General features: G+C 34.5%; 1 protein-coding gene across 3 annotated transcripts in view; it reads right to left on the reverse strand.

The window, feature by feature from the left end:
* Sec15 (exocyst complex component Sec15) overlaps window positions 1-12,430 on the reverse strand; it is a 499,079-nt gene that overhangs the window by 153,342 nt on the left and 333,307 nt on the right. For all 3 annotated transcript variants that reach the window (XM_090391741.1, XM_090391739.1, XM_090391740.1), the window contains one exon: window positions 2,485-2,557. In XM_090391741.1, the coding sequence (XP_090247867.1) occupies window positions 2,485-2,557 (73 nt within the window). The remainder of the gene's footprint in view (window positions 1-2,484; window positions 2,558-12,430) is intronic.

The following is a 12,430-nucleotide window of genomic DNA, read 5'->3' on the forward strand; positions in this document are numbered from 1 at the left end:
TCTTTGATGAAATCACGCACTTTTTGGATGTTAACTTCGCTCAGTCCAGTTTTTGGACAGCCCGGCTTTTCGTTGTCCTCAAGCATCTCACAACCACTTTGAAATCACTTAAACCACTCAAACTTCAGTACGGGATAAGCATTCATCCCCATATGATTTTTGAAGCATTTGATGCATTTCTGTAAAACTTTTACCAAGTTTAACACAAAAGTCAGTCTCAGCTCTCTGTTTGAAACTCATTTCCCGACCATTCGTCAAAACACCCTTCACTCTTGGCACTATAACTCAACTTCTAATGAAACAAATGTCATAAACAGTTGACACAACACTGATGAGGGTTGCTGCTTTCGACAACAAAAAGATACAACAGGTGGCACCACTAGTTTCATCTATTTCGAAAAGTTTGGTTTCTTTTTGGACAGAGGGTGTACATGTATTCCAATCACTAGTTTTAGTTAGATTAATCTTTAAATCTCTTTTTCCTAATTTCTTTATCAAGGTCACTTAACATTTCCAGGCCTTTTTCGCTATTTTTTTGCTAAAAGATCAATGCAAAACTTAAGTGATTGAGATTTTCTCCACTGATAATTCCATAGTTTTTTTGAGATGTTCTTAAAGACTTAATGGAAACAATTTGGGTGATATAGAATCTCCTTATCCTATTCCTATCTGAATACCAAATTCCTTTCCCTGATTTTTTAGCTTTATACTGGCTGCTGAGTTTTGATATACAGATAATTGGATATACTTTGTTGGGATGGCTTGTTGTTTTAAAGCTGTTTATTATTTCTTAATGATACAGAGAATTAAAATCTCTGGAATTTTTATGCCCCTTTTCCACTTTTGCTCCCCGATTGAAACATTTGCACTGAAATAATCCTCACTGGAATGAGAGCCTTCATTGCCCACTCTGCTACAAAACTCCAACTCATATCCAAGTTCTGGTTCTAAAAAAAAGGCATCTGCAGTACCTGATAAAAATGAAGACTGAAATGCAATAAACTTGCCTTCTGCTCAACTGGCAGTTGAGCCTTCTGGTTACTTACCAAGACTGTTGGGTCTAACTTCTGCCCTTCCCTTTTTCTTACTTCTCTTGTATCCTGATCGTACGAGGAAAATACAGACCTCTTAGCATCAGTTTAACTCCAACTCTTGCATGGATAACCAAGACAAAGCATCTCCCACACTACCAAAAATGCTCATGTCTCCTCAGAACTTTTGCCAAAAGAACATCAGGAAAACCATGATTAACCTCGATACTAATAAGGTTCCTGGTCCAGATGGCATTCTTCCAGTTGTGCTCCAGAATTAATACCCATCCTGTATTGCCTGCATAAACTACAAGTATCTATCCAACAGCATGGAAACAAGCCTACAGTCAGCCTATACCCGATAAAGGGAGACAAAAGTCAGTCAACTGACTACCGACCAATTGCTTTCACCTCGGTACTTTCAAAAGCGATGGAGAAGGTTATTAACAGCCAGCTTCTTCGTTACCTGCAGACTCAACAGTTAATCAGTAATCGCCAACATGGATTTCTGCCATTCTCATTCTATAGCTTACCTTCTAGCTAATCTCACCCACCTTTGGACACAGGCCATGGAAGTATAGCACTGGGGCTTCCTGAAGTTGCCATCTTATGGCCTCCCTCCTACACTTTGTGACTGGATTGGCAGCTTACTCACTGGTCGTTCATTGTGTGTCATGTTGGATCTCATGGGGTGAAGACAACTTAGTAAATTTCAATGCCAAAAAAATTCAAGCCTGCCTTATTACCTGCAAGAAAAACCTTACCTTCTCCTCTCATTTTTGATAATGTTCCAATTTCTTTTCCTATTCAACTTTCTCTTCTTCGGTTAACTGTCACATCCAGTTTATCCTGGCAAAAACATATTAGTTACATAGCCTCTTTAGCCTCTAAAAAGCTTGGTGTTCTTTTCCATTCTAAACATTACTTCTCTTCCTCTCAACTCCTAACACTGTATAATTCTCAGATCCATCCAACTTGGAAATACTGTTCCCACATTTAGTGTGAAGCACCCAAGATCTCTCTCTCAGGATTCTTTATGATATTCAGAAGAGGGCAATCTGCTTAATAAACAACCTTTCCCCACACAGACTCCCTTCAATCTCATTATCGTAGGTGCTCTGTTTCAGCACTGTACCTGTTCTATACCCATCATAATGCCCCTCTGAATTGGCTACTACCATTCTTCAACTTTCTTCTAACCATAGAACTAAAGCAGCCACTGAAATAATCTCTTCCATACTGTTTTTTCCATTGAATACAACTTCCCATGCTTTAAGAACAATCGATAGGCTAAATTTTTTCTTTAATCATTTGCCCACACATGGCATATAGGTCCTGTAAACTTTCATCTGTGGGTTTATCGTTAAAAAAAAAAAAAAAAAAAAAATAGATTACATAACTTACAGTATTTTCAAGTATTTAGTCCAATAAAAAGTTATATTTCAATTATTACCTAACTGTATAAATTCATCGATCCTTTTATTTAGCTGCTGATAGATTTGTTCCTCTGCATTTGCTCTTGAATCCTTAAATAACAATAAAAAAATATTAATAAAGCAATGCTCAAATAAATAAATAACAATAATCCTTAAATAATAATAAAAATTATTAATAAAGCAAGGCTCAAATAAATCTGTTATACATTCAAAACTTTGGAATTATCTAATAAAGGTTGATAATTCAGAATTCTATACATAGCTCTTCTATCAGAATTCTATATATATATTTCTAATAATTAGTATTTCTGGTGTGATAGTAAAGATTTTAGAGAAGTTAGTAAGAACTCGTATACAGAAATGGGTAGACAATCATTCTATACTTTGCAGGGAACAGTATGGGTTTGCTAAAGGAAGGTCATGTTTTAGCAATTTGCTCATATTTTATAACATTGTTACGGCCGAGTTGGATAAAGGAAATGGATATACTATGATGATGTTGGATTTTTCTAAGGCATTTGATAGGATACCATAGGCTGTTGCGTAAACTGGAGAATATGGGATTGGAACATAATCTATTAACTTGCATCAGGGGATGGTTAACAGACAGATATCAAAAAGTGGTATACAGTGGGTGTGAATCTGCCATATTTAAGGTAACCAGTGGTGTACCTCAGGGTTCAGTCCTTGGGCCATTATTGTTCAATCTATACATTAATGACTTCAAGCAGGGTCTATCATCAGATTTGCAATTGTTTGCTGATGATGCGAAGATAGGCAGGGCAATCAGGGATGCTACTGATATTCAGCAATTACAAAATGATTTGAATAGACTGGAAATCTGGGCAAACGAAAATCACTATCAGTTTAATGTTAGTAAGTGTAAAGTTATGCACTCTGGATCTCTAATCATTAGCATGATTAGAGATCCAGCGGCATATTATATTAGCGGGGTTATGCTACAAGAAACTGAAGAGGCAAGGGATCTTGGTGTATTGGTGGATAAGAATTTAAAGTTCAAAGGTCACATGGCAAAAGTTGAAATACAACTCAGAGGATAATTTCCATGAAGCGAACCTTGACATGCAAGGATAAGGAAGTAATTTTGCCTCTTTATAAGGCTTTGATAAGACCACACTTGGATTACTGTGCGCAGATTTGGTCTCCCGGGTTTCAAGGGGATAAAGAAGCTGTGGAAAGGGTGCAAAGAAGAGTTACAAAGATTATATCCAGATTATGGGATTTAGATTATGAGGACAGATTGCGAGTATGTGGATTACAGACTCTGGTTAACAGGAGAAAGAGGGGTGATATGAAAGAGGCCTATAAACTTTTGAATGGGTGTAAGCATTTCAAATGATGAATTTTTCGTTATATGGAAGGCAGGGAAAGAACATGGGGGCATCCATGGAAGTTAAGGTTGTTCTCAGTCAAGAAAGGGGTAAAAGCTAGGTTTTTCTCTCAGAGAGCAGTGAGTGAGTGGAATAATTTGCCCTTAGGGGTAGTGGGTGCATCTAGTGTAAATGAATTTATGGGAAGGTATGATAGCTGCGTTGGGTAATTTACAGCCTCCCTTGATGAGGTCTCAGATAATAATAATAATAAAGAAAAGAAATTTTTTTTTAGATTACTTCATTTCATGCTTTAGTGACATCTTCTCCTGTAGATTGATAAATAACTATAGTATTGGGTTATATGCTTGATTTTTATTTGAATAAAATTAAAGTTTTTAAACAAAGCTATCAAAAAGGTAGGCTACATTTTTTAATTAGAGGTTAAATGTATTTTGACAGTATATAAATGAAATCTGAGTAACATAAATTCCTTTAATCCAAGTCAGGAGTGAATATTATATGGAGGAGGTGCAACACCATTAAATCTCTCCTCTTCTGTTTACATATCATTGCTGTTTTATCAATATTTTTTACTTAATCATTTGCCCACACATGGCACTAGAGTGTTATAGGTCCTGTGACCTTTCATGTGTGGAGTCCACTTAGTATTCAATGAACAATGAAAGTAACACAAGACAAAAAAAAGTCAGTTTTTTTGTCTTGAGTGATTTTTAAGTTTTTTCTATAAAAAAATTTAAAAATCAACACACTACACTGTTTACTTCATGCAACATAGAATAAAATTAAATGTGGTGTGTGAAATTCAGTTTTCAACACTGAGTACTCAGATAAATAAAGTAAGCACAGTTATAGCACCAGTAGAATTACAAAAACTGAAGTACTAATGTAACATTATTTTTCTTAATTCTTATAATGTAATGCTTTTGCAAAAGCACTTGAGAACAGTTATGTACCCACACTTCAAACATAGTTTATATACTAGATGAAATCAAAGTAGACTGAATACTAAGCTGATTCCTAAGAAAATGTTAAGGTTATTTTCAAATGGATTTGATTATATAAAAGACAGAAAACATGATTTTATAGTGGTATAGTTCACTACTAGCCAAAATAAAGAATTTGCCACTAAAACAAACAAAAATCATAATGAAAAGATAAAGGATGATGTTAAGCATAACCTGTGCATTAGCTCATAACAGACATCTCATGCATTACAGCAAATTTCCTTCAGAATAATATTAATGCCATATGGAGTTAGCCACACCTTTTTTTTTTCAGTTTATTATAGTCAAAAAGTATGTTATAATTATAGTGTTTGTTTGTTGAAGTGACAGATATGGAATAATTCAAAATCAAATTTTTATATTCTTGATGGATATCTTTAAAAAAGACATCCATCAAGAATATAAAAATTTTGATTTGAAATATAAATACTTTTGAATTTATAATTTGATCAATAGATAACTTAAATCTTTGTCCAATAAAACTTATAAACATAACAGATCATAAAACTGGATAACAATTTTTTTCTCCATTTGGATGCTATATGATTATGGTACTTTATTTTTTGCTGATTACAAAGGATAAAAGCTGAAAGGGTGTATCATATATTGTTTTCTCATTAATTGCACATTATTATTATATAAGAAAATTAAACAGGTGTCATGGAGCTAGATAAGTTATAACATATATAACTTCCTTTCTAAAAATATAAAAATAACTTATGTAATGGCAAATCAAACTTTAATCTCAACTGGTTAAAAATAATTAACCTACTGGTCCATTTGACAGGATGTTATGTTACATGCTTCACTATTTTTTTACTTTTCCAATAATTGAAAGATCAGGTGCTTTATTGAAGTTATATCAAAATTTGTGTATGTCCATATACACTGTGCTTTTTTTATTTTACTTTATTTTTTTTTAACAAGCCTGATGTTGGCAAATGAGGTTACTGCTTTGCTAGTAGGAAGAAAACTGAAAAGGATTTGAAAATAAAACTTAAAAAAAAAATATTTGCTTAAAAATATCCAAAACTGGCCCACCAGATTTGTTACAAAAATTCATGCTAAATCCCTCTGCAGCTTTATGGCTCTTCAAGATACACAAGCCTCAAGTCCCTTAAAGACCAAGTATAAGTCTCCAAAACATGCTGCTAGTCTTTTAAGACATCACATTGTTCTCTGATCATTAAGTCAAGAATTCAGCCAAATTCATCTAGAAAACTGTCACTCTTTACTAATGTTCTAGTAAATGATGTATTAGACCTTACTGGAGATCTTTTTCTACAAGACATCACAAAACTGTTTGAACACTGCCTCTGATCCAATTTCTTTCAGTGGAATAATGCTTTTTTTTTTTTTTTTTTTTTTTTTTTACAAACAGTTTGGATTATCAATGGACAGCCCCCCCCCCCCCCCTTTCCTACATCAGCTGATCTCTACATGAAGAATTTTGAAAAGTAATTTCTAGCTCAAACTACTTTGAAACCAACTATTTCAGTGGAAGATACATCAATAATATCTTCATTATTTGAAACATTACCCACCAAATCTACAACTATTTCTTATATACATATATATATTTCATGTATTATATTCATGCATCATCCTTCCCAAAAGATAGACATCATGCACACCCTCAAGAATCAATCATATTCAATTTTACAAAATGAATATAAACTTAAGATGGAACTCTGAGCCCTTTCACATTTGTTCTTAATGGTTATTCCAAAAATACAGTTCGCAAGATTTTATTTTCAAACCATCTTTCTCCATAACCAAAAAATCCAATATAGAGATTCAATTCCATACATTCCATACATTGGCAATCTATCCATCAGGATTGCTTCTCTTTTTGAAGATCATAACATCAGAGTGAATTTCAAGCCAATTCAAACGGTTTGCAGCCTACTCAACTCTCCTAAGGGCAGTGTTGTCTTTTACAAACACCTGGGAGTACACAGAATACCATGCTCATGTGATCAAGTCTAAATAGGGCAGACAGGTCACCAAGTTTTATGGATTTGAAGTGAAAAAGATGTTGAGCATAAAAGAAAAATATCTGGTCTGAACAACCATACCTCATCCACTAACCATACAGTAAAGTGGGATATTTCCAGTATACTGTATTTGGAAGAAAACTATTATTCCAGACTTCTAAAAGTATCCGTTACAGTTTCAAGGTCTCATATTAAATGACATCAGGAAATTTCTCATTACAGCTTTCAACATCTTGGATTTCAATTTTGCCAATAATTATCTCCAGTCTTTGCATGATGACAGTTAATGCACAGCACGCAACTTCACATTAATGTTTTAGGATGAATCAATTTATCTTCTTTTATAATGATTTTCAGTGTTTGGACAACTTTACAAGGCATGTTCAAAAAAAAAAAAAGGACCAAACTTTTGCTATAAAGACTTTGTTGCTCATTTTACAACATTTTAAGCACAGCAGAGGGGGCTACTGGCGATACACTATTCCCAACGTTTCTTCCATTGTTGGAATGCACTTTCTGTGATGACATGCAGTTCTCTTATCGCATTTTCCTGAATCTCCTCTATGGTTTGGAAATGATGTTCTTTCAAAGTGGTTTCAAGTTTGGGAAACAGGAAAAAGTCTGCTGGGGCTAAATCTGGAGAATAGGGTAGATGGAGAACAAAAGATGTCTGGTTTTCCCACAATTCAGGCCTCTTTCTGTGCACAGCATCCCTCAAACGAGCTAAAATTTCCTGGTACAACTCTTTGCTTACCATCTGACCACGTGGTACAAATTCATAATGGACAATGCCTTTCCAATGTCTTCATCTTTGACCGACTCTTTCTGCGCACAGCATCCCTCAAACGAGCTAAAATTTTCTGGTACAACTCTTTGCTTACCATCTGACCACGTGGTACAAATTCATAATGGACAATGCCTTTCCAATGTCTTCATCTTTGACCGACTCATCCATGCTCTTTTTGGTCGAGGAGATCCTTTCCCCATCCACTGCAATGATTGCATCTTGGTTTCAACATCATAGCCATAAACCCACATCAAGTTATCAAGTTTGCAGCATGATTTTTCACACACACACACACACACACACACACTGTTCTTCAAGCTCTTTCATTGTCACTAATTCGACAAACAGCTTGTGCATGTGCTCACTTCAGTGGCTGTAACTCGACTAATGCTCATAGCAGAATGGGGCAAATAGCAAACGCTGTCAAAACCTGCTGCTAGGTGCACTTAGTAGCCACAGAGCGCTATTTAAAAAGTTGAGTCTTTTTTCTGAAAACACCCCTCGTATTGCTATCTGTTTTTACATATTTTTTGTGCTTTATTTGAAGTCTGAGGAAGTCATCAGTTTTAGTGTGAGGTAACAGAGTTGGATATTTGTTTCCAAATAAATGACTAACACACATACACACACACCAGTATAAAGAGCCTCCAAAGCTCAGCTGATATAGACTAAGCCCTTTGGTTGGAAAGAGCTTGGTTTGATTCTTGTCAGTGACATGAGGAATCTTTATCTGGTCTCTTTTTGATCAAAGGTGAGTTACTCAGTCTCATATGGAGGTAAGGAGTTTTTTCACCAGGAAACTCTGGTTTTTCATCCCCCAGAACAGGCAAACCCTGTGAACATGTGCATTTACAGACATAGGACACACTGGGAGGCATGGGACTAACCACCTTATCCTCGAGTTATGGTTGTGAGGTCCAAGTATAGTTGGACGGTCGTGGGCACTTAAGTGCCAGTTAGGAACACTGGTGATGATGATATATATATATATATATATATATATATATATATATAAACCTGGAGCACAACAGCATTAATGTGATACAAGGTTCAATATTTTCATTCCAGAATGCATAACTTTACACTTTTCCACCTTCAACTGGTATTCATTATCTTTGGCACATACTGGATGTCAGTTTAATGTGGAAAAGTGTAAAGCTATGCATTTTAGAATGAAAACATTGAATCTGTGTAGCACTCACCTTGGCATCATCAGCAAACAACTGAATATGTCCCTTCAAAATTCATGCATAAAATAAACACTATTAGTTATCAGCTTTCTCCTTGATTCTGATCTTTCATATACTACTTTTTAGTATCTGTCCATTAGCCACACTTGTATCCATATTAACAGCTTCATCTCAAATCCCAATTTGTTCCAATTTGAATGACATAGTTCTATGTTGTATCCTGTCAAACACCTTTGCAAAAACCCAGTAGCATCAACATTTAGCCATTTCCTTTAACCAACTCAGCCATGTCTCTATTATAAAGTTAGTAAATTACTAAGGCATGACTTACCTTTCACGAAACCATATCCCCCCACCCTCCCTGAGGATATTATTCTTATCAATTCATTCCTGAATTCTTTTTCTGACCAACTTTTCCAATACTGTTTGCAACCACTCTGGAGATAATTATTGGTTTATAATTTGATACCAAAGTATCGGTATCAAATATAAGCCTCCTTTACAACAGAATATTTTGCCTTTATTCCACTCACTTGGGACATTACCAAAGCTGAGATTAAAATTAAATAGCCTAGTTAGTAGAGGTGATACCAATTCTTTGCACATTCTCATAACATGCCCACTGACATCCCTAATCCCACAATTGTATGTGCATTGAGATTCTGTAATATCCTAAGTACTTCAAATTCATCTACTTCTATTCTTACATCAGTCCCTGCTGTCAGTCACAGTGGTACCACACTTAGGTTCTTGCAAAATGACCAGTCTCACTAAAATAAGCACTCATTAATCTGATTTTACCTTCCTTTCTATGCTGGTGAATTTTCTTGCCTCCATCTCCTATACCTTATATACCCAACATGCTTCTTTTTGTAGCTCCTGCTTAATGATACTACACATCCATTCTAACTCTTATCTGATTTATTTTCCTGACAGTGGATATGGCCTGATATTGCTTTCTTTATATATTTCTTGACTATCTCCCATGTGCTAACATATTTTCCTTATAGATTCTTGTGCTGTGGCATTGTTTCAAGCTGCTTCCTAAGCTAATCACAATCACTGCCATTTAGTTCCATATATACTTCCTTCTTAAGGAAATTCCATGTTTTTCAATCTTATGAATTTATGAGTGTCTAACATCCATAAAAGGATAGAAAAGATCATACTATAACCATTACCAAGGTTACAGCAGTACATAAGGTAATAAAAAATTAGTAGATAAATAAGTAAATAACATGTGTATGAGAAAATAATTTTTTTTAAAAAAAAGTTGAACAATGTTGTTCTATCACATAATACAATTTAATATAGTCAAAAGAATTCATGACAACAGTTTCTGAAGAAAAGATGTGCAACCATGAATCATACTTTAAGGGAAATTTCTGCTAGCTCAAATTCCTCAGTAATCATACAGTTAGAAATGGGAATCTGTTGAAAATTACCACCTATATCAGCATATAAGACAATAACATCTGAAGTTAAAAAAACAATATAAGAGGTCATTCTTAGCAAAAGGAGAATATTTTTATGGCAAACAACAGATATACACTTAACAATTGTGAAATTACTATTATTACTATTACTATTATTACGGGCAACTCCAGGGAGTCATTAGACTCATCGAGGGAGGCCCCAAATCATATTCATCACAACTATTTGACATTCATACAGTATCTATCATACCTCGCCTTAAACTCATTCACTGTCACAGCATCCACCACAGACTCAGGGAGCGCATTCCACTCATTCACTACTCTAAAAGTAAAGAACCCAGCTCTAACACCTTTACTAACCACACTTTTGCCCAGTTTCCATGGATGTCCCCTAGTTCTCCCACAACTTGACTATCTTCCATGTGCTAACATATTTTCCTTATAGATTCTTGTGCTGTGGCATTGTTTCAAGCTGCTTCCTAAGCTAATCACAATCACTGCCATTTAGGAAAAATGTATTAAAGAACTATTGAAAATGGTAGTTATAGATATCTGGTAAGTACAATTGATCTCAAATACTTTACATCGTTTATTTCTTATAGCAGTATCTAATTGAGTGCAGGAAAAGTGCCAATCATATGATTACAAAGCTGAAACAAATAAAATTCTAATGTACAAGAGCAACTGGGAAAAGATTTATAATTCAAAATTATTATTTTTACACAATGTTCTCATGCATCAACAGCAGCACAATTTTTGTGTCCCTTGACTCATGCTACAACTTTCAACCAAGCCTAGCTTTGTTTTTCCTTTGTGTAGGTGACGAAGTCTTATGGTACCTTGAAATTATAGAAATAAATAATGGTACTCACTAAGAATTTAAAAAATTTTAAGTGTAATATTTTATTATTTTAATGATGTTTATTGCACGTTTTCCTTACTGTAACAGTAGATACATTATTGTTAATCTACCAAGCGAAAATGCTAGTAAATTTTATAGAAAAGTTAAGACCGCTACAGTTGCACCTTATGAGCATTGATACATATGATAACCAGCAAGCTCATGACACACTTTGAGTCATTGGTCACATGCTAGCCAAAAGCTTGTTAGAACAGAGCTCATTAGTGTGTGCATGTAACATAACATGCATATACTGTTCTGTTATATTAATGCATGTATAACATACATTACTTGCACTACATGATTCCTTGACAATGTTTGCCATTACCACATTGAAAAGTTCAGCTTATACTCGAGGTGCATAATCTGAACTTTTCAACGTGGCAATGGCAAACATTGTCAAGGAATCATGTAGTGCAAGTAATGTATGTTATACATGCATTAATATAACATAACAGTACATGCATGTTATGTTATATGCACACACACTAATGAGCTCTGTGTTCTAATAAGTTTTGGCTAGCATGTGACCAATGACTCAAAGTGTGTCATGAGCTTGCTGGTAAGTTATCATATGTATCAGTGCTCATAAGGTGCAACTGTAGCAGTCTTAACTTTTCTATAAAATTTACATGCATTATTGTTAATCTACCAAGCATTTTCGCTTGGTAGATTAACAATAATGTTCTACTGTTACAATAAGAAAAATGTGCAATAAACATCATTAAAATAATAAAATATTACACTTAAAATTTTTAAAATTCTTAGTGAGTACCATTATTTATTTCTATAATTTCAAGGTACCATAAGACTCCGTCACCTACACAAAGGAAAAACAAAGCTAGGCTTGGTTGAAAGTTGTAAAATGAGTCAAGGGACACAACAATTGTGCTGCTGCTGATGCATGAGAACATAATGTAAAAATAATAATTTCAAATTATAAATCTTTTCCCAATTGCTCCTGTACATTAGAAGTTTATTACTTTCAGCTTTGTAATCATATGATCAGCACTTGCCATGCACTCAATTAGATACTGCTATTTGTTTAAAGAAATAAACAATGTAAAGTATTTGAGATCAATTATACTTACCAGATATCTATAACTAAAATTTTCAATGGTTTTTTAATACATTTCACAATTGTTAAGTGTATATCTGTTGTTTGCCATAAAAATATTCTCCTTTTGCTAAGAACGACAATGTCTCGGTCATTATGTTAATAATGACTGAGCAGCAAGCAAGAGTAAGCTCTTGTTTGCTACTTGGTTGAGCGAGTGTGCATGCTCACCGAGG

Source organism: Typopeltis vanoorti, chromosome 4 (assembly GCF_054136105.1).
Source record: "Typopeltis vanoorti isolate ZY-2024b chromosome 4, IOZ_Tvanoo_1.0, whole genome shotgun sequence".
Taxonomy (NCBI): Eukaryota; Metazoa; Arthropoda; class Arachnida; order Uropygi; family Thelyphonidae; genus Typopeltis; species Typopeltis vanoorti.